Source organism: Salmo trutta, chromosome 26, assembly GCF_901001165.1.
Source record: "Salmo trutta chromosome 26, fSalTru1.1, whole genome shotgun sequence".
NCBI classification, from domain to species: domain Eukaryota; kingdom Metazoa; phylum Chordata; class Actinopteri; order Salmoniformes; family Salmonidae; genus Salmo; species Salmo trutta.
This window is the reverse complement of record NC_042982.1, coordinates 29,994,497-30,018,663: the sequence shown is the minus strand read 5'-3', so window position 1 is coordinate 30,018,663 and position 24,167 is coordinate 29,994,497. Positions and strand designations below refer to the sequence as shown.

Here is a 24,167-nt window from a genome sequence, read left to right as displayed (position 1 = left end):
ATGTATTTTGTGAATTCATCCTTGAATAAAATAAAATAAAATTAACTTATGTAAAACCCAGCTTCCAAGTCTTTTCTGACTGTTACTGTATTGCAGACGGGAGGCATCCAACACAAGAGTTATAGACTTAATAACAGGTGTGAATGGATATCTTTAATAAGCTTTCATTTCTTTCTTCACCGTGACAGAACAGAGTGCCACAAGGAGACTAAAGTCAGTACTGTCAAAATTATCAAGAGTTTCTATTTAAAAATACAGTTATTAAAGATATACAACAATGGTCGGAAAAACAAGATTATTTACGAGCAGTATGACATGGTACCAAAGAGGTTAAAGAGTAATAGAGAAGGTAAACTGTAGAATTCAGAGGAGGCTGGTGGGAGGAGCTATAGGAAGACAGGTTTGTTGTAATGGCTGAAATGGCATAAATGAAACGGTTTTAAACACAACAAAGATAAGGAAACCACGTTTGACTCCATTCCATCAATTCCATGAGCCGGTCCTCCTATAGCTCCTCCCACTAGTCTCCTCTGTTAGATACAGCTCCAGTTTGAGATCTTACTATTTTATACCTGTGTGAAAATGTGGATGGGGTTTAGTCAAATTACATGTATGACCACCATATGATGAAAAGAACCAGAGATTACAAATAACTGTAAAACTAATCATGTAAAAAGTAAATAAATTCTTCATGGGATCGACCCATCAAACAGACTTATACTTCATTACAAACCAACATACCTAGAGAATAGTATTGATCACAAATGTGGTGGGAACAATATGTGGAGGGAATCACAAATGTTAGCTTCTAAACGTTACTGGCTCTTGGTTACTCCTCATAATGGAATTCATCTAGTTGGGAGCAAAAATCACTGGGACTCCAGTTAACTGTCCCAAGTATCCTCTATAACTCAGGTATCCTCTATAACTCAGGTATCCTCTATAACTCAGGTATCCTCTATAACGCAGGTATCCTCTATAACGCAGGTATCCTCTATAACGCAGGTATCCTCTATAACGCAGGTATCCTCTATAACGCAGGTATCCTCTATAACGCAGGTATCCTCTATAACTCAGGTATCCTCTATAACTCAGGTATCCTCTATAACTCAGGTATCCTCTATAACTCAGGTATCCTCTATAACGCAGAGGGTTAAGGTTAGGGTCATGTTTACAGAGCGCCAGAGATTTCTTTTGATCTAACACAATAAAAAAAAGCTGAACTTGAGCCTTGATTGTACTGTAGGTAAAGTCCCCAAGAACACTGCACATCCCTGATGACTGTACTTTACATTTTAGTCATTTTGCAGACGCTCTTATCCAGAGCAACTAGGGTGAAGCGCCTTGCTAACGGGCACGTTGACAGATTTTTCACCTAGTCGGCTCGGGGATTCGAACCAGCGACCTTTCAGTTACTGGCCCAACGCTCTTAACCGCTAGGCTACCTGTCGCTTCTGTGACCTCACCATGTCCCTCTGTGACATGAACACCCCTGTATCTCTGTGATGACATCATAAAGACATTTTGTGACAACACCTCTCTGTGACATAAACATGTCTCCCAGAGATGTCATCATGTTTCTGACATGACATGGTAAGCATATCTGTGACAGATTTCTCGGTGACATCATCCTGTCTGTGTGAACTCACCACCATCATCCTATACATGAAGTGTACATGACGTAAACAACCAGAAACAATTAGAAACACATTGCTACAAATATAAATATTATACACTAGGTGATCAAACCTGGAATGGGATTACATTTGAACTCCCACGTCATGTTCAGTTTTACCTTAAGGCAAGTGTTAGTCTAACCTACCACAAATTAGCCAAATATTTACCAGTTTAAGGACGCCATGTAAATCGAGCCGTAATGAAGCAAATCCCCCAAAATGCAAACTTAAAAAACGTTTTTTTTTTTTAAATGCACAGCACATCTGCTCTCTAAACCGCATTTAGTGCATTTCAGTGCAGTGGAGAAACTTCTTGGGCTCTGGAAACAAAACAGAGCGGGAGAGTGACAGAGAAACTAGAAGCAAGTCAATAGTGTTGAATGCTAAGTATTCATGGGTGACGGTTGAGTGAAAAATGCAGCTGTGCTACAGAGCGGTGTGTAAGTGCGTACGTGTGAGAAGAGTTGTGAACAGTTTGAAGGTTCTAGAAGCCTTGGGGCGTCCCGCTCTCTTAAGGCCTTAGAGGAAATGCAAGCAGCTTCTAATTTTACCCACAAACCCACAGTGAGAAGAAACAGTGTAAAACATCAGCATGCATGGGAACTAGTGCTACCTTGACTTTTATACAGTACCATTTCAGTACCTAAGTGCCGGTCTAAATAGAGCAAAAGCTGAACAAAAACCTCTTGTTCAAAACCTTACACCGTTTTCATTATACGCAAATTAATTTTAACTTATCGCAAAGGCAATAGAGTATGGGGTCTTGGTTATCAGGACTAGAAGTGATATCTGTACAGAAAATTGACAAAAGATGTTTTAGGTGTGTCTCAGGTGAAGTTGGACAATGTCTGGGGGAGAACAGCTGTGCCTACGGCTTGGCAAGGGTTGTCATGCCGATGGCTCGAGCGTCAATCTGGCACATACAGCCATGCCGGCTAATGACTCTTCCATATCCTCCTCCTGAGACAAACAAGTGAGTTTAAGGCCAACTAGTGAAGAGAGAACAAGAAAGAGAGGGGGAAAGAGAAGGACTAGCGAGAAAGAGAGAAACTGACCGTATGATCATTGAGGGATATACAGCGATAAGTACACTGCATCTCATACTGTACACACTATGCATATATAAAAGCAGTGTTGTAATGGTTAGTATTTGCAATATTTCAAATGTAGAAAGTTGAAGTCAGCAGCCAATAGGAGAGCCCTGTGTGTCTGTTGGGCAGGGCATTGTGGATGATGGGTGTTAGCAGTCCAATGTTACAGTGCAAGAGAAGTGTGACCCACTTTGTCAAAGAAACTTGACAGAATTCTAACATACGTCAACACAAAACACCAACACTGCTCCTTCCACGCACGCTAGAACATTGTGCTTGGAGCTCCACTGAATGGGTACACACTGGAAGTTAGACCTGAGACACATTTGAGACTTAACTTCTCTCGTACAAAACTGACACCAAATCAAGCGAAGGGTTACCAACACTAGTACCCACCCACTTACACAGCATACACGTATCTTCATCCAAACGTCCAGTGGGACGTGAGAGAACAGAAGCAGCCAGACAGAGAAGAGGAGCCAGAAGGATGAGACAGAGGAGTTGTCATTGCAACAGAGCTCCCAAGGACAGAGACACCTGTCAGTAGTGCAGAGGACAGAGTTTGGGGGCCGATCGGGGGCAGGGGTTAATCAACGTGGGGAAAAGCCTGTTGCTATGCTACAGCCAACCACTTGCGTCATGTCCCATATCTGTCGAAAGAAAGAGCCAATCAGAGAGTCAGTAAAGTCAGATGAAAAACAGATGTATGAATATGGAAAGATGACATTAATACACAAAGAAAGTGGATAAGCATGGATGCACGTCACAATGGTGAAATGTAAACAACCGACACCTTGTAATTTTTGGAGACAAGGCAGAGCTAATGTAGTTAGCAATCTTTCCTAAGACTATTTTGCTAACTGGAAACTATTTTAGCTGGCTAGCTAATAATCTTGGCTAACTTTGGGGTCGAAAATATTCACTTACTTACTGTTAACTAGCCACTGTAAATCTCTTTGCTAATAAAAGGCTATGCCGTCTCCAAAACTGCAATATGTCTCCATTAATGTTTACCTCATGACATTCTAGAACATTTTCACTTCCCAAGCATATTAAAAAATGTAATAGTATTGAGTTTAATCCCCATTGATCAGGGACTGTCCATCTGACCACCAGTGAGTGATCAGGGCTGATAGTATGTCTGACCTTGATGACACGGTCGCTGCCACAGGTCACCATCAGGCCTCTGGAAGGGTCCATGTCCATAAAGGCTATGTTGTGCTTCCCCTCATGGAACGTTGCTAACGCAGTGCGACTGGAAGACGAGACAAAGTGGTACGCGAGGACAACAAGTAGCAAGGAATAAGGGGGTGGGATGAAGAAGACAAAAGTAAATCTAAGTCACACATTTTTATTATACTCCGTTAAAGTATTATTATATTGACAGTACATTTGAGTCAATTAGCTGACACGGTTAACCAGAGCGACTTAGTTAAGATTGTTTTGGCATGTTTTTATTACTCACTCCTCGTCCTTGATGGTGTCGTAGCAGGTGTCACACACTCGCACCTGGAACTCAAAGCCCATCACAGGGTATGTAGTGCGCTTGGAACTACACTTCCCACACACCGCCTTGCCACACTTCCTGCAGTGGTGCTGAACCAGGAAACGCATGAGGGTTAGCCAAGGGTCAAATAATAAAGACTGATCACTCCTAGTTCCTGTATTTCTATATGCCTGTATCTGTATTTCTACCACTACTATACAGTCACAAGGATATTTGTATTTCAGTAATGGCTACACAAGGGGCTGCCTGCCCTCTCACCTGCAGAAGCCCAATGGTTTTAGAGTCCCACATCAGCATTAGCCAAGGCTCAAAGAATATGGACTGATCACTCCTAGTTCCTGTATTTCTACCATTACTATTATACAGTTACAAGGCAATTCTTACAACAGTAATGGCTATGTAGTATAGTCTCTATACAAGGCTCTGGACTACACCAGATGCTGCCTGCTCTCTCACCTGCCGAAGCCCAATGGTCTTTGAGTCCCACATCTGTTTGACGTTCCAGAAGAAAGGCTGCTCACATTTCTGACATGAGTCACTGTCCAACCACTGAGGAGCCTGTAGAGAGTCAAGCAGGAACACACACACACACACAGAGAGACAGAGAGACAGAGAGAGAGTCAAGCAGGAACAGAGAGAGAGTCAAGCAGGAACAGAGAGAGAGAGAGAGAGAGAAAGAGAGAGAGACAAGCAGGAACAGAGAGAGAGAGAGAGAGAGAGAGAGAGAGAGAGAGAGAGAGAGTCAAGCAGGAAGAGAGAGAGAGAGATGCTACTTTGTAGCGGTATTGAACTTTCAACACCAGAGGGCAGTAGGGAGTTGGTGATGCTCCGTAACCAAGGAGATTGGGAGTTCAGCAGCCTCTAAAGCAGAGGTGGGCAAACTACGGCATGTTTTTTGTTCTATTTTTGGGGGCTAGAAAGCTTGCCCACCCTTACGCTAAGGAGAGTAGAAGGTGAAGAGAGGCATTGAGATGAATTCCTGGTTCCTGACATACTGTACTTACCTCTTCTCTGGGAGTGTCCATGTTCCACACTGTGACGCCTCCATCTGCAGAACAGGACACCAGCTGTCTAGTCAGCTGCAGGTAGCGCACCGCCTGCACTCGTTCACTAGAGACGGGGAGAGAGAGGAAGAGAGAGAAGGAATAACGTAGAGAATATTCAGAGTGATCTTCCAAAGAATCCCAGACAGCTGACTTGTTTAATGTATTAACATAATGACAGAAGTTCAGAGGAACTCCACTGACTTGGTCTGATAGCTACGCCATCTGAGTTCACAGAACATAAAACATACAACTAAAACAATACGTGGTGAACAGCTCCCTGTGACAGCTGGTGCTAACCTACAGACAGCTGGTGCTAACCTACAGACAGCTGGTGCTAACCTACAGACAGCTGGTGCTAACCTACAGACAGCTGGTGCTAACCTACAGAGCCCTGCTACTGATAAGCATATGCCCTGGATGACACACACTCCCTCCCTCCCTCCCTCCCTCCCTCTTACTGGTGTCCCTGGAGCAGTAGTGTTCTTCCCTTGCGGCCCCCGATGTCCCACATGATGACACTGTGGTCAGATGCTCCTGAGAACAAAAGCCTCTGAACAGGATCCCACCACAGAGCTCCAATACTACCTGAGAGAGGGGGGGGGGGGGTGACAAAAGGATAATAGGAAGTAGGAAGTGAGAAAGGGGGGAGGGGGGTGAGAACAGGAAGTTATGACACAACAGACTGGTGGTTGGTAGTGTGACTGCTTGGTAGTGTGACTGCTTGGTAGTGTGACCTGCTTGGTATGGGAACTGCTTGGTATGGGAACTGCTTGGTATGGGAACTGCTTGGTATGGGAACTGCTTGGTATGGGAACTGCTTGGTATGGGAACTGCTTGGCACCCAACAGCAAGGTGCTACAGAGGGTACATTCACTGGGGCCAAGCTCCCTGCCATCCAGGACCTCTATACCAGGAGGTGTCAGTGGAAGGCCATAATAAAATTGTCAGACTCCAGCCGCCCAAGTCATACTGTTCTCTCTGCTACCGCACAGCAAACGGTACCTATGCACCAAGTCTGGAACCAACGGGACCCTGAACATCCCAGCCTCTACCTCCAAGCCATAAGACTGCTAAACAGTTACTCCAGGTAGCTATTGGTTATCTGCAGTTACCCTTTCTTCACTCTTTTGACTCATCACATACGCTACTGCTATGTAAAGGATAATCAACGTGGTGTTCAATGGAAAATAATCAACGACGTGGAATGTGTGTTCCACAACGCGCTAGCAGAGTAGAACTTACCTTCCGCGGAGCTGCATTATTTACCGATGAACACATAGAACATGTAAAAATTAACTATAGCCATTGAATTCTACTGTGCGTTATAGGGAAATAATGCATGCTCTAGAATGCCCTTAAAGCCAATCCGAAATGAGTATTCAACAATGCCATGGTATGTTTATTATAAACTGGGTGGTTTGAGCCTGAATGCTGATTGGCTGAGATCCATGATATATCAGACCGTATACCACAGGTATGATAAAACATTTATTTTTACTGTTCTAATTACATTGGTAACCAGTACATAATAGCAGTAAGGCACCTCGTGGGTTTGTGGTATATGGCCAATATACAACAGCTAAGGCCTGTATACAGGCACTCCGCAGTGCGTCAAGCATAAGAACAGCCTTTAGCTGTGGTATATTGTTCATATATATTGTTCATATACCACACCACCTCGGGACTTATTGCTTAATTATCTACAGTGAGGGAAAAAAAGTATTTGATTCCCTGCTGATTTTATACGTTTGCCCACTGACCAAAAAATTATCAGTCTATAATTTTAACGGTAGGTTTATTTGAACAGTGAGAGACAGAATAACAAAAAAATCCAGAAAAACGCATGTCAAAAATGTTATAAAATGATTTGCATTTTAATGACAGAAATAAGTATTTGGCCCCTCTGCAAAACATGACTTAGTACTTGGTGGCAAAACCCTTGTTGGCAATCACAGAGGTCAGACGTTTCTTGTAGTTGGCCACCAGGTTTGCACACATCTCAGGAGGGATTTTGTCCCACTCCTCTTTGCAGATCTTCTCAAAGTCATTAAGGTTTCGAGGTTGACGTTTAACAACTCGAACCTTCAGCTCCCTCCACAGATTTTCTATGGGATTAAGGTCTGGAGACTGGCTAGGCCACTCCAGGACCTTAATGTGCTTCTTCTTGAGCCACTCCTTTGTTGCCTTGGCCGTGTGTTTTGGGTCATTGTCATGCTGGAATACCCATCCACGACCCATTTTCAATGCCCTGGCTGAGGGAAGGTTCTCACCCAACATTTGACGGTACATGTCCCCGTCCATCGTCCCTTTGATGCGGTGAAGTTGTCCTGTCCCCTTAGCAGAAAAACACCCCCAAAGCATAATGTTTCCACCTCCATGTTTGACGGTGGGGATGGTGTTCTTGGGGTCATAGGCAGCATTCCTCCTCCTCCAAACACGGCAAGTTGAGTTGATGCCAAAGAGCTCCATTTTGGTCTCATCTGACCACAACACTTTCACCCAGTTGTCCTCTGAATCATTCAGATGTTCATTGGCAAACTTCAGACGGGTATGTATATGTGCTTTCTTGAGCAGGGGGACCTTGCTGGCACTGCAGGATTTCAGTCCTTCACGGCATAATGTGTTACCAATTGTTTTCTTGGTGACTATGGTCCCAGCTGCCTTGAGATCATTGACAAGATCCTCCCGTGTAGTTCTGGGCTGATTCCTCACTGTTCTCATGATCATTGCAACTCCACGAGGTGAGATCTTGCACGAAGCCCCAGGCCGAGGGAGATTGACAGTTCTTTTGTGTTTCTTCCATTTGCGAATAATCGCACCAACTGTTGTCACCTTCTCACCAAGCTGCTTGGCGATGGTCTTGTAGCCCATTCCAGCCTTGTGTAGGTCTACAATCTTGTCCCCGACATCCTTGGAGAGCTCTTTGGTCTTGGCCATGGTGGAGAGTTTGGAATCTGATTGATTGATTGCTTCTGTGGACAGGTGTCTTTTATACAGGTAACAAGCTGAGATTAGGAGCACTCCCTTTAAGAGTGTGCTCTAACCTCAGCTCGTTACCTGTACAAAAGACACCTGGGAGCCAGAAATCTTTGATTGAGAGGGGGTCAAATACTTATTTCCCTCATTAAAATGTAAATCAATTTATAACATTTTTCATGTGCGTTTTTCTGGATTTTTTGTTGTTATTCTGTCTCTCACTGTTCAAATAAACCTACCATTAAAATTGGGCAAACGTACAAAATCAGCAGGGGATCAAATACTTTTTCCCCCTCACTGTATCCTGTTGCCTTGTCACTTTATCCATACCTATATGTACAGTGCCCTTCACTAATATTGGCACCCTTGGTAAATATGAGCAAAACGGGCAGTGAAAACAATTATTGAATTCAAAATATTCACAAAAATCAAAGCTTTATAGTAAAATAATTGAAAGAATATCATAAAATGGCACCCCTTCATTCAATACTTTGTGCAACCTCCCTTTGCCAAGATAACTCTGAGTCTTCTCCTATAATAATGCATAATGAGGTTGGAGAACACACGGCAAGGGATCGCAGAACATTCCTCCATCCAGAATATCTCCAGATCCTTCAGATCCCGAGGTCCACGCTTGTGGACTCTCCTCTTCAGCTCATCCCACGGGTTTTCTATGGGGTTTAGATCAGGGGACTGGGATGGCCATGGCAAAACCTTGATTCTGTGGTCAGTTAACCATTTTTGTGTTTATTTTGAGGTGTGCTTTGGATCATAGTCCTGCTGGAAGTTCCAACCACAGCCCAGTTTAAGCTTCCTAGCAGAGGCAGTGAGGTTTTGATTTAATATATCTTCTGGTATTTGGAGTCCATGATACCATGTATCGTAACAAGTTGTCCAGGGCCTTTGGAAGAAAAACAGCTCCACAAAGATCCACCACCATACTTCACAGTGGGGATGAGGTACTACGCCAAACCCACCTCTGGTGTTTGTTTCCAAAAAGCTCTATTTTGGTCTAATCTGACAATATAACCCAGTCCCATTGAAAGTTCCAGTAATGTTTGGCAAATTGTAGACACTTGAGTTTGTTGTTTGATGACAGCAAAGGCTTTTTTATGCAACCCACCCTAAACAACTTGTGGTTATGTAGGTGGCATCTGATCGTAGTTTTGGAGACTTTCTGACCCCAACACCCAACTAACATCTGCAATTTTCTAGCTGTGATCCTTGGAGATTTTTTGGCCACTCTAACCATCCTCCTCACTGTGCGTGGGGTCAATATAGACATGTCCTCTTCCAGGCTGATTGTTAACATCTCCTGTTGCTTTAAACTTCTTCAATTATTGCCCTGATACTGGAAATGGGCATTTTCAACCGTTGAGCTATTTTCTTATAGCCACTTCCTGATTTGTGCAGCTCAACAACATTTTGTCGCACATCATTACTGTATTCTCGGGTCTTTCCCATAGTGATGAATGACTATGGGATCTTGGCCTGTGTGACACCTCATATTTATACCCCAGTAAAATAGGAAGTCATGACTTACCACTTAAGTGTTCCTAATCCCTCAGGTGAACTTAAAAACATAAAATATGAATGGGAATATACTTCAGTTAGATTTTACACAAGAATTTCTAGGGATACCAATAAATATCATTTTTTTACAATTAAAAGGTTTGATTTTTGAAGACCAAGAGGATAAATGGCAGACATTTTTTTCACAGTCCGTTTCGCTCATATTTACCAAGGGTGCCAATATTAGTGGAGGGCACTGTGACCAAAAGTATGTGGACATCTGCTCGTCAAACATCTAATTCAAAAATCATGGGCATTAATATGGAGTTGGTCCCCCCTTTGCTGCTATAACAGCCTCCACTCTTCTGGGAAGGCTTTCCACTAGATGTTGGAACATTGCTGAGGGGACTGACTTCCATCCAGCCACAAGAGCATTAGTGAGGTTGGGCAATGATTTGGGCAATTAAGTCAAGTTCATCCACCATTTCTGTATGGACCTTGCTTTGTGCACAGGGGCATTGTCATGTTGAAACGGGACAGGGCCTTCCCAAACGGTTGCAAGAATCATCTAGAACAGGGCTGCCCAACCCTCTTCCTGGAGATCTACTGTCCTGTAGCTTTTCAGTCCAACCCTAATTTAGCATATCTGATTCAGCTAGTTAAGGTCTTGTTGAGCAGTTAATTAGTAGAATCAGGTGTGTTAAATTAGGGTTGGACTAAAAACCAACAGGACAGTAGTTCTCCAGGAAGAGGGTTAGGCAGCCCTGATCTAGAATGTCACTGATGCTGTAGCATTAAGGATTTCCCTTCACTGGAACTAGCCCGAAACATTAAAAACAGCCCCAGACCATTATTCCTCCACCAAACTTTACAGTTGGCACTATGCATTGAGGCAGGTAGCGTTCTCCTGGCATCCGCCAAACCCAGATTCATCCATCGGAATGCCAGATGATAAACGTAATTCATCACTCCAAAGAACGCATTTCCACTGCTCCAGAGTCCAATGGCGGCGAACTTTACACCACTCAGCACTGCGCATTGTGATCTTAGGATTGTGTGCGGCTGCTCAGCCATGAAAACCCATTTCATGAAGCTCCTGACAAACAGTTATTGTGCTGACGTTGCTTCCAGAGACAGTTCTGAACTCGGTAGCGAGTGTTGCAAACGAGGACAGATGATTTTTACGTGCTACGCGCTTCAGCACTTGGCGGTCCTGTTCTGTGAGCTTGTGTGGCCTACCACTTCGCGGCTGAGCTGTTGCTGCTCATAGACGTTTCCACTTCACAATAACAGCACTTACAGTTGACCGGGGCAGCTCTAGCAGGGCAGAAATTTCACAAACTGACTTGTTGGAAAGGTGGCATCCTATGACGGCGCCACATTGAAAGTTACTGAGCTCTTCAGTAAGGCCCTTCTACTGCCAATGTTTGTCTATGTAGATTGCATGGCTGTGTGCTCGATTTTATACACCTGTCAGCAACAGGTGTGGCTGAAATAGCCAAATCCACTCATTTGAAGGGGTGTCCACATACACAACACACACAATACATACACAATACATACACAACACATACACAAGTATCGACCTCAATTACCTCGTACTCCCGCACATCGGCTCCCCGTGTATAAAGCCAAGTTATCTTTTACTCCTTGTGTATTTATTCCTTGTATTATTATTTCTCTTGTTTCTCTCTGCATTGTTGGGAAGGGCCCATAGGTAAGCATTTCACTGTTAGTCTACACTTGTTGTTCACAATGCACGTGACACATAAAATTGTATTGGATTTTAGAAGGTTGGGGTGAATCACAGGTAAAGGATTAAAGAAACCACAGGCAACCAGAGTGAGAGAAAATCACAGCACTGCAAAACTGTTACCACACTGCATGACGATACAGTATAGCCCCATACAATCTGCCACCAACATTTCCTCTTTTTAAAATGATTGCCAGTTGGCATTTGAGCAGTTTGTGGTGTCCGTTTCCAAATTGTGCATAGGCAGATGTACAGTATACGTGTGTCCATGTGTGTGTAGCAGAGGAGGCTGCTGAGGGGAGGACGGCTCAGAATAATGGCTGGAACAGAGCGAGTGGAATGGCATCAAACACCTGGAAACCATGGAAACCTTGTGTTTGATACCAATCCACTAATTCCACTCCAGTCAGTCCTCCCCAATTAAGGTGCCACCAACCTCCTGTGATGTGTATGTTACCTTCGTGGCCCTTCAGTGTGGTGACGGTGGAGTAGGTCTGTCTCTCCAGTTTCAGCAGGGTGATCTGTCCTGAGTGATCCCCTATAAAGGCATGCTGGGTGTCATTGTCATACCTAGACACGGAGTCAAGGAAGATACAGAGGAAGGGCACATAGGACAGACAGGAAGTGACCTTTGACCCAAGAAGTAATTCTTAAGAATATGAACATCACAATGCAAACTGACACCTGTCCAGCTCTCTCACACACACACACACACACACACACACACACACACACAGAGAGAGAGAGAGAAGGATACTGTAGACAGGAGGCCCAGGAGCCGAAGTAGTGGCGCCCCAGCATACTGCCGCTCTGGGTGCACATCCAGCTCACACTCTTGTCATGTCCGGTGCTCACCACCCACTCGCTCTCCAGAGAAAACACCATGTCTGACACACGGTTCTGATGGGCTGGACACACACACAAATGGGTTAAATACATACACGCACAAATGTTTTAGTCTTTCTACATTCAACTTTCTGCAAAAGGTTTGAGCGAGTTAAATTACTATAAACCATTTAATGGAGCTTTTCTGTTCTGGGGCCATTTTCTCTGCTGAAAGAGAACTGCTGGAAACTTCTACAGTGACATCTGTTTTTTTTGGCATCTAATGCTTAAAACTCAAGTTTCCAAAAGCAAGGATTTTCCAGTGATGAGAGTAAGGTCCAGGCTGCATGGCTAGGCTGTTAGTCACAGATATCATATTCACTGAGCCTGGGGGAAGGGGACTGTAATAACCTAATAATAATCAGCCAATATCTGGTGGTGGATCATCAAGCAATGATTGCTTAGACAATGATTACTTTCTCCTCTTACACTGTGGGTCTGGGTCTGTGTGTGTGTGCATGTGTTCTAGCCAGCAATGACATCAGCCTCTATTTCCTGTTTGAGTTCACAGGGGCATGCTGTGAGTTGCCCAGAGGCATGCTGTGTAGGGACCAGATGATTTCTTATGGGACTGGGCGAGGATGCAGAACACAGCCCAGTAGACAAGACACACACACATCTAATACACACTAAAGAGAAATGATCACTGAAATAGCAGATCATTATAGCATTACTGATACACAATACTCCATTACTGAACACTAGAGATCATGTCTAACGTCACCAAAGCTTCTTAGTAGTCATTTGCTATGTAAATGCAGGAAACCCCCTCTCAGATCTCACCAGGATAGGTCTTCACATGGTTCATCTTGTTGAAATCTTCAGACAGAAGGAATTCCTGTTAGGACCACCAAACAATAATAAAAATCTGCTACCAGTCCCACTCTTATTCCATGTAACGTCAGACTTGTAGCTGGATTCTCATTCAAAGCAGGGAAACATTAAAAAAAGGGTCAGTGTGAACAAGAATGGTATGTTATGAGTCCAGTCAAACACAGCCAGACTAGAGTTTAAGCATGAGGTCATCTTTAAGGCTTTAGCTCACTCACCACAATGGCCCCGTTGTCCTGCCCTATGAAGATGCGCCTGCTGTCATGGTGGTACGACATACAGGAGCACGGCGCTAGTACAGAGAACAAAAATATGCATCGAAAAACAATTGTGTATGGCCAATGTTTTGATTCAGTAGTATACGCTTCAGCTATTTTTAGTGTCTACTGGATGTGTCAACTAAGGCCTACTTCTAAATCGGTTGTGGTACTTACAGGAGACCGTGTGGTAGATGCTGGGCCAGTACTGTCCACTGTCTCTCTTCAGCCATACCCGGATAGTTCTGGACATAGGACACAGGTAATGTCATATTCAAACTTCAAGTGCCCTCTTGGTAACTTGGGCTACTTGGGAGGAAAAGGTCTGTATAAAAACATCAGTTCATCTATTGCAACACAATTTTATAACGCCATGAAATTCTCAAGCCACAAGATCATTGTGACCCGTGACACAAAAGGAGAGTACAGTGCCATTACAACAGTCCAGTCATGAGACATATAATAAAGAATACTGAACCAACATCTCATATTATTTGATTCTCCCTTCCTCAAAAACCTTCCTTATCTCTTCAACCATGAGAAAGCTAATCCTATTGTTGACAGGGAAAGGTGTCGCTCCAGAGCTTTCAATTGTCTCTATACCTTGCTCAGGATATTGCTCCTCAATGTACAATTGACCAAGCATGACCACCACATTTTTATTTCACCTTTATTTAACCAGGTAGGCTAGTTGAGAACAAGTTCTCATTTACAAATGCGACCTGGCCAAGATAAAGCAAAGCAGTGTGACACATACACAGAGTTACACATGGAGTAAACAAGCGTACAGTCAATAACACAATAGAAGAAAAAAAAGTCTATATACAGTGTGTGCAAATGGCATGGGGAGGTAAGGCAATAAATAGGCCATAGTAGCGAAGTAATTACAATTTAGCAAATTAACACTGGAGTGATAGATGAGCAGATGGTGATGTGCAAGTAGAAATACTAGTGTGCAAAAGAGCAGAAAAGTAAATAAAAACAACGTGGGGATGAGGTAGGTAGATTTGGTGGGCTATTTATAGATGGGCTATGTACAGCTGCAGCGATCGGTTAGCTGCTAAGATAGCTGATGTTTAAAGTTAGTGAGGGAAATATAGGTCTCCAGCTTCAGCGATTTTTGCAATTCGTTCCAGTCAATGGCAGCAGAGAACTGGAAGGAAAGGCAGCCAAAGGAGGTGTTGGCTTTGGGGATTACCAGTGAGATATACCTGCTGGAGCGCGTGCTGTTGGGTGTTGTTATCGTGACCAGTGAGCTGAGATAAGGCAGAGCTTTACCTAGCATAGACTTATAGATGACCTGGAGCCAGTGGGTCTGGCGACGACTATGTAGCGAGGGCCAGCCGACTAGAGCGTACAGGTTGCAGTGGTGGGTGGTATAAGGGGCTTTGGTAACAAAACGGATAGCACTGTGATAGACTGCCTCCAGTTTGCTGAGTAGAGTATTGGAAGCTATTTTGTAAATGACGTCGCCGAAGTCGAGGATCGGTAGGAAAGTCAGTTTTATGAGGGTATGTTTGGAGGCATGAGTGAAGGAGGCTTTGTTGCGAAATAGGAAGCCGATTCTAGATTTAATTTTGGATTGGAGATGTGTAAATATGAGTCTGGAAGGAGAGTTTACAGTCTAACCAGACACCTAGGTATTTGTAGTTGTCCACATATTCTAAGTCAGAACCGTCCAGAGTAGTGATGCTAATTGTGCAGGCAGCGAACGGTTGAAAAGCATGCATTTGGTTTTACTAGCGTTTAAGAGCAGTTAGAGGCCACGGAAGGAGTGTTGTATGGCATTGAAGCTCGTTTGGGGGTTAGTTAACACACTGTCCAAAGAAGGGCCAGATGTGTACAGAATGGTGTCATCTGCGTAGAGGTGGATCAGGGAATCACCCGCAGCAAGAGCGACATCGCTAATATACACAGAGAAAAGTCGTCCTGAGAATTGAACCCTGTGGTACCCCCATAGAGACTGCCAGAGGTCCGGACAACAGGCCCTCCGATTTGACCCACTGAACTGTCTGAGAAGTAGTTGGTGAACCAGACGGGGCATTTGAGAAACCAAAGCTATTGAGTCTGCCGATAAGAATATGGTGATTGACAGAGTCGAAAGCCTTGGCCAGGTCGATGAAGACGGCTGCACAGTACTGTCTTTTATCAATGGCGGTTATGATATTGTTTAGTACCTTGAGCGTGGCAGAGGTGCACCCGTGACCAGCTCGAAAACCGGATTGCACAGCGGAGAAGGTACGGTGGGATTCGAAATGGTCAGTGATCTGTTTATTAACATTAATTTGCTCTGATCTAGGCCTGGTGCCCTAAAGTTGACCAGAAGAGGATGGCATCCGCTCTAGAGAAGTGCCCATGCTACTCGCTCTTCCTCACCATTTATGTATTACTTTATGTAGGAAGGTGTTTACATCTCTCTTTTGTGTCTAAATAGTGTGGTTATATGTCAGGGGTGACAAAATGACTAAACAAAACCATTTTCAACTGCAATTGGGGTTGGAGGTGGCAGTAACACTTGTCAATTGATTCACAGTGCATACCACTAATTTAATGGTGACCGTTGGGTATGTAGTAGTAATATTTTTGACGATATAATTGGATCGTTTTGACAATATTATTTCTGTGCTAGTTTGCTGTACCAAAACTCCAGTATTGTTCCTTCATAGCTTGTTCTACCTTTTTTTTTTTTTAAATAGGGAGCCCATTGGTTTTCAGCACTTATTTCCCTGACTGATCAAAACTAATTTTCTCATTGCTCTCCTCGTCCCTCTGCAGCAGACATATGGCGAACAATATGTTTGGAACCTCGAATCGCAATAAAATCAAAGTATCTAATCGCAATACATATCTTAACCTACGAATCGTGCTAATATCATATTGTGAGGTCTCTGGCAATCCCCAGCCTGAGTATGTAGTGCAGATAACAGGTAGCCAAATGTACACCAACTCGCACACAAATCAGGATTACGCAGTTAGCTAGCTAACGTTACACACATCAATGTTATGCCCTGAGGATATGCATTCCATACCCATTAGCTAGCTAACTTTCTAAATCAATAAAGAAACACTATTTGCTATAGCTAACACCTACGAAAGCTGTAAACTGTTTAGGCAGTAGCCTCTTGGAGCGAAGTTGATTCATCCCGCAACATGCCATTGTTTACAGCAATAATGTATATAAATCCTGGATTGCTGATGCTATGTATTGGCCAAAGAGAGGCTTTAAAGGCATTGATCAGCCATATTGGCAATCCCCAGAAGGAGCATGCCTCCATTGGAATGAATGGAATTCTATAGTATTTCATTTTAAATGTTTTGAAAAAAATGACATGTATTTAAGTAATTTTTGACTCCTTCAAGACTGTTGGAAACATATACATACAGTACCAGTCAAAAGTTTGGAAACACCTACTCATTCAAGGGGTTCTATATTTTTACTAATTTTCTACATTGTAGAATAATAGTGAAGACATCAAAACTATGAAATAACACATATGGAATCATGTAGTAACCAAAAAAAGGGTTAAACAAATCAAAATATATATTTTTAAAGTAGCCACCATTTGCCTGAGAGCTTTGCGCACTCTTGGCATTCTCTCAACCAGCTTCATGAGGTAGTCACGTGGAATGCATTTCAATTAACAGGTTGCCTTGTTAAAAGCTACTTTGTGGAATTTCTTTCCTTATTAATGCGTTCGAGCCAATCAGATGTGTTGTGACAAGGTAAGGGTGGTATACAGAAGATAGCCCTATTTGGTAAAAGACCAAGTCCATATTATGGCAAGAACAGCTCAAATAAGCAAAGAGAAATGACAGTCCGTCAATACTTTAAGACAAGAAGGTCAGTTCATCCGGAAAATGTCAGGATCTTTGAAAGTTTCTTCAAGTGCAGTCGCACAATCATGAAGTGCTGATGAAGAAACCGGCTCTCATGAGGAACGCCACAGGAAAGGAAGTCCCAGAGTTACTTCTGCTTCAGAGAATAAGTTCATTAGAGCTGAATGAGTAGGTGTGTCCAAACTTTTGACTAGTACTAATGCACACACATTTTATTTTGTTTCATTTTTTGTTGTCGTTTCTCTGTAATACTACCAGCCACCTAGCATTTTTATGAATTTGGCTTTAGCCCAGATTGGGAACCTATCTCCCAACCTCCCAACCTCATAACCAGCTACAAATCAGTCATTTCAGGCTATCAATCAAGTTAGAGTAGCTTGTCTAACTATCTTTAGCTGGCATGCCTGCTGGCAAGGTTGGTAGACTTTAGAAAAGCCAGCAATTACTAAATAAGACCCATCGCTTTCAATCTTTTACACAGATTTTAGCAGAGATGCATATTTAGACGGGGGTATTAGCCACCCACTGGACCACCACCCACCCATCCTCACATACTTTGTGCCCCCTCCGTTTTTGGGGTGCATGACGTGGGGACAGTAACATTATTATTATCTAAAAATTATACTTAAAAAAATAACTTTGTTTTGCTCACATAACACAATTGAGAAAAAAAATGCATAAAAAGGTATCTGTAATAGAATAAAAGTGGCAAAAACAAAGGTAGCCTTAACAAAATGCATTTTGTATAGCTTCCAAAATATTTTTTACAACGGTGGGGGAGTGCCAAGATGGATCACGGTGGCTTCAGAACAGTCATCTAGTGTAAATATAAATAATTGGTTTACAGGCTATTTAGGCAGAGGACAGCGAGCTGTGTGGTCAGTTTGATGATAACCTAGCCACGGAAACGTGGTGATGTCCTCAAATTATGTAGACAAGTGGTCTAAGGGACTGCATCACAGTGCTAGCTGTGCCACCTGAGATTCTGGGTTTGAGCCCAGGCTCTGTCGCAGCCGGCTGCGACCGAGAGGCCCATGGGGCGGCGCACAATTGGCCCAGCGTCGTCCAGGTTAGGGAGGGTTTGGCCGGAAGGGGTGTCCTTGTCTCATTGCGCATTAGCGACTCCTGTGGCGGGCCGGGCGCAGTGCACGCTGACTAGGTCGCTAGGTGTACGGTGTTTCCTTCGACACATTGGTGCGGCTGGCTTCCAGGTTGGATGTGCGCTGTGTCAAGAAGCAGTGCGGCTTGGTTGGGTTGTGTTTCGGAGGACGCATGGCTCTCGACCTTCGCCTCTCCCGAGTCCGTACGGGAGTTGCAGCGATGAGACAAGACAGTAACTACTACCAATTGGATACCACAAAATTGGGGAGAAAAGGGGGTGGGGTAAAACAATTAAAATAAAAAAATTATGCAGACAACACCACGCACATTTACATAGAGAAATCCTAAACGTCCCTTGTCTGTCACGAATGTTGAATAAAATTATATTTAAACTTACTCTGCCAATTGTCCGTGGTGTTGGTCCCTCAATTGATCAAAATTTTAGACAGAATATCCACCTGAATGTATTAAACAGACTTGAAAAACGCGGGTCTATGTGTGTGGTAATCAATGTGTTTTGCTCATGACAGAAGGCACACGCACAAGACAGAAGTAAACGCATGTAAACCGTGCATACTAACCAAAATCTTGCACATAGAATTAGAATACTAAAATGGACATTAACCTTATTACGATGGTCCAAATGTCAATCATGGTTTGCCAGTGCAGTGATAAGAAAGGTGTAAAACAATGAAATGTTAGAATTGATCTGCACTGTATCACAGCTAGCAGTGGATCTGGGCCGATTTCGGCTGAGAGTCGGGGCACTCGGCTGAGAGTCAGACTCGGCCGACGTCATGTGGCCCGAGTTTGGGCCGACCTCAGCAGCATTACTTATGGCTAGGATGCGGGGATTGCGCTGGGGCCGATTCCGGTGTGAGTTATCTGGCCCAAATGTATTACTTGGGGCTCGGGCCGATTGTGGCTACTCTCAGGCAGATGATTACACGGGCTGCTTTATACAATTAAAATGTCATTATTTATTTAGCCATATTTTCTCATTGTTCCTGTGATAATTATTATTTTTTTAAATAACATTTAAATGTAATTCTTTACGAGTCCTGTTTAAGTAGTATTTTGATACTTTGTGCAAGTCAATTGATAAGAATTAAAACCTTTGTGGTTGGGGCCTCCTGAGAGGCGCAGCGGTCTAAGACACTGCATCACAGTGAAAACCGCGATGCTACGGATGCTGGTTCGATACCCGGGCCTGCCGCAACCGGGAGACCCATGAGGTGACACACAATTGGCTCAGCGTCGTCCGGGTTAGGGGAGGGTTTGGCCAGCCGGGATGTCCTTGTCCCATCGTGCCGTAGCGACTCCTGTGGCGGACCAGGTGCATGCACGCTGACACGGTCACCAGGTGTTTCCTCTGACACATTGGTGTGGCTGACTTCTGGGTTAAGCGTGCATTGTGTCAAGAAGCAGTGCGGCTTGGCGGGGGTTCTTTTTTGGAGGACGCACGGCTCTCGACCGTCGCCTCTCCCGAGGCCGTACAGGAGTTGCAGCAATGTGACTAGACAATTTGATATGATGAAAAGGGGGTAAAAAAATAAATACAATTCTAAAAAAAATCTTTGGATGGGTATAATTTGTATGTATAAAATGTATAATATTTAAAATGACTAAATCAAGTAATTTTGTATTCATTTATTTAAAATGACATTGGGCCACTTCTGGGGGGATTCCAGTAAGATGCCGGAAATGGCCCGATGTACTTGAGCCGATTCTGGGCAGTCATTCATTTTGATTCCGGGCCAAGTCCAACACCCGATTCCGGGCCGATTCGATCAGATCCTGGGGACCGCTTCTGGGGCGATTCCTCATTGCTAGCTGGGATGTGTGTTAGCTAGCTAGCCAGTTTTAATGGATTGATTCCATTCAAACAATGCAGTCAATCCACAGCCACAAACTGTTTCAAATCAGTTGATGATAGGACTTAGACAAGTTGTAAATGCAACAAGTACTGACTGATATTGTATCATAATAGCACTCACAGCGTTCCAAGAAAAATACATCTGAGAAATGTATGGTCTGTTTACATATATTTTTGAGGCTATTTATACAGAAATGTGTATAAAAGATGTATAAACTGCATTTATAATTATGACAATATTTTAGGTTGACAAAAATTCCATTACACAAATTCTGATACATCACGCCTCACTTATATCTCAGCTGCCATTCATTCCAATTAGACTGGTTTTTGGATTTCTCCCCGAGGAAGATGGCTTCCATTTTCGCCCCATTAATGGAACTTTGAGGGTTTATGACATAGCTAGCAGATAGAACAATGAGCCAGATATTTCACCAGATGTATAAATGTGAAGCATCCGGTTGGCGTTACCACTCACTACCAAAAATGGTGATGGAGGAAGCCCAGTGGCGGACAGTGGGAAAAGATGGAACGAGACGAATTTTGGCCTCTCTTTGTTTTGTAGACTTTACCCTTTGCCAAAGGGGTAAAGGGTAAAAAATGCATTGTTTAGAGTGCTAGCTAACACACATCCCAGCTAGTTATTATATACGCGCACTTCAGAGTAGGCATTCCCTGACGGAAATATGCTAATAAAGGCTAAAACGGGCCAATAGGATTTCACTAGCTCGTGCTTGGCTCTGCCCACCTCCTTGCTTGTTCTGTCCACTATGATTCATTTGCTCCCATTGGAAAGACAGGATCTGGTCAATCGTGGGTTAGTTATACAAATCTTTGTAGCTAGCCCCTCTAGTAATTTAATAGGATCTCTATGTTCTTGCAGGTGTTAGAAATCTCAACGTCAGTACCGGTGTTGTAAAAAGTCGACAAAACAATACTTTCCTGTGGATATTTTGTCAAATATTTCGAGCAGCTAAAGGACCAACATCGCGGACAATCGGCAGAGGAAGTTCAAATAATTGTATTCAACATTCCTGCTTGTAGAGAACCATTTCCAGAATGAAACACTATCATGATGTTCCCGGCGGTGTATTTAGAAATTCACCGTCTGGTCCCCAGGCAAATGATAACCTAGTAAGTAGGCTAACAAGCTAGCAAGCTAATGTTGTCTGGATAACAGTTAGCGTGCTAGCTAATGGGGCGTCAGGCAACCTACCTGTCCTCGCTAACAGTGATCACTCCGTCCTCTTTCGGTATCAAAACTGCAGCATTGACCGCGTCAGAGTGTCCTTCGATCTTATTTAGAAGAACTGGTCTTGCGCTTTGAGGCCTCGAATGAATCTCTGCCGCCATGGCTATGTTTTCTTTTTCTCCCAACTCGACAATCAGCTGACAGCAAAGAGGTTGAGTAGGATTAACGTAATCTCTAGAATAGCAGCGCAAATCCCTTATTTTCTTCTTCTACTATAATATTATGGCGGTCCGTAAACAAACGTTAGAGGTAAATACCGCTTCTACTGTACTGGAGTGTGTGTAGTCAATCACAGTTTACAGACTAAATGAATAAAGAAACAAACAATAAGAGAAACTACATTCTATCTAATCCTGTACAACCCTACACATTAATCTTTCCCTCTTTTCCACATACAGGTACTTACAACAATGCATCAACACATGCTTGCTTCACTGTTTCATCAACCATGCACTCCATACACCATTCGCATGCTTTCCAACCAGATATGATGACAAGCTCAATGTCCTAGATGCAACTGAGCAAACACCACCTCTTCCTTCCTAATCTGACCCTTTAATCTTGGTCCACCAACCTTTCTTTGGAGGGCATATAAATGCCGGCCCTTGGGCTCTGAGGCCCACCTCTTCTGCCACACATCCATCATAATGGCTCTACTCTTTCATTCCCCCCACTCCCAAATGGTCTGGGACCCAACAGAATCGCACTACTACACCCTATCACTCGATTCTCCATAATAACATTAATGCCTCCAATAGCAGATCATTCCTACTAGATTTGCCAGATGATAAACTATTAAATACAGACAGGGAATCTGAGTATACTGCAATTCTGACAGGTTGAAGGTCCTCCACCCACTGGAGGGCAGCTACTATCGCCAACAGTTCAACAGAGTATACTGACAGTTCATTTGTTAGTTGTCAACATATCACCACATCAAATTAAGGAATGTATTCACCTGCTTCTGTATGACCACATCTGTACAACTCTATAAAAAAAAACATAAAAACATCTACCAATATAATTGTTAACCCCCTATATCACTCACTTCTGACAAAACTTTTTTTTTTATCTCTACCAAGATTAGATCAACAGCAGGATCCAGAAGGAACCACGGAGGAACACCCCATCACCACAGCAGGGCCAACCACCAACTCCCTCAGACCACACTCATCAGCAAGCTTTTCAACTGTCCATCCAAAGCCACTGCCTTGTCTACTAGGGCGCACCACTCTTTGCTGCTGTCACTGTTCTATGGTCACACATAGGGAGATTCTCAATTGGTTTGCTCAACTCCTCCGTCCTCTCCTCGACTCCTTTTGAAAAATGTCAAAGCAAACCGAGGAGAGGAAATGTGGAAACAAATACACTTGTATGAAATGAGACTCTCTTTCTTCACTTCTCCCATCATGCAAATGACGTTTACAGGGGTGGAATCCCAAATTAAATGTGTAATGAGGTAAAAAGTAATCTGTATGTGGTAGACATTTTATAGATAAAAGTATAAGTAGCACAGCGTTTTTAAATATATGCATGCTTTTCTCCTCTGAGTAAACAACAGCTGATTCAAAGGGGGTGTAGCAGATCTCAAAAGTCTTCTGGGAAGGGCTCAGGTAGGATACTCTTGTTCTTCCTCTTCTTCTTCTTTGGTATTACGGCGTTTGCACATTTTGTTTGTGCATCCCGCCACCTACTGTGCGGTATTGTGTGGTCGATCACGTAACATTTTGTTATACGAAAACAAAAAGGGAAAAATTGCACCACCAACTAGCCCTACATCTATATACCACTATTACATACCACCAACTAACCCTACATCTATATACCACTATTACATACCACCAACTAACCCTACATCTATATACCACTATTACATACCACCAACTAACCCTACATCTATATACCACTATTACATACCACCAACTAGCCCTACATCTATATACCACTATTACATACCACCAACTAACCCTACATCTATATACCACTATTACATACCACCAACTAACCCTACATCTATATACCACTATTACATACCACCAACTAACCCTACATCTATATACCACTATTACATACCACCAACTAGCCCTACATCTATATACCACTATTACATACCACCAACTAACCCTACATCTATATACCACTATTACATACCACCAACTAGCCCTACATCTATATACCACTATTACATACCACCAACTAACCCTACATCTATATACCACTATTACATACCACCAACTAACCCTACATCTATATACCACTATTACATACCACCAACTAACCCTACATCTATATACCACTATTACATACCACCAACTAACCCTACATCTATATACCACTATTACATACCACCAACTAGCCCTACATCTATATACCACTATTACATACCACCAACTAACCCTACATCTATATACCACTATTACATACCACCAACTAGCCCTACATCTATATACCACTATTACATACCACCAACTAACCCTACATCTATATACCACTATTACATACCACCAACTAACCCTACATCTATATACCACTATTACATACCACCAACTAGCCCTACATCTATATAC

The 24,167-nt window shown here is 43.2% G+C and overlaps 1 protein-coding gene and 1 long non-coding RNA gene across 2 annotated transcripts; one reads left to right on the top strand and one right to left on the bottom strand.

Moving 5' to 3' along the window:
- Window positions 1-131: 131 nt before the first annotated feature.
- On the bottom strand, window positions 132-21,768 carry LOC115163626 (WD repeat and FYVE domain-containing protein 1). The gene is made up of 12 exons (XM_029715665.1): window positions 21,565-21,768; window positions 13,712-13,779; window positions 13,496-13,569; window positions 13,230-13,284; window positions 12,319-12,469; window positions 12,019-12,131; window positions 5,779-5,905; window positions 5,279-5,384; window positions 4,731-4,832; window positions 4,233-4,363; window positions 3,914-4,022; window positions 132-3,417 (listed from the first exon to the last, which is right to left on the bottom strand). The coding sequence occupies exons 1-12, from the start codon at window positions 21,699-21,701 to the stop codon at window positions 3,358-3,360; spliced, it is 1,233 nt and encodes a 410-aa protein (XP_029571525.1). The 5' UTR covers window positions 21,702-21,768; the 3' UTR covers window positions 132-3,357.
- Window positions 20,941-23,171, top strand: LOC115163630 (uncharacterized). Its single transcript, XR_003869781.1, has 2 exons — window positions 20,941-21,482; window positions 22,683-23,171. It is a non-coding gene; the product is annotated as an uncharacterized LOC115163630 (long non-coding RNA).
- The last annotated feature ends 996 nt before the right edge of the window (window positions 23,172-24,167 follow it).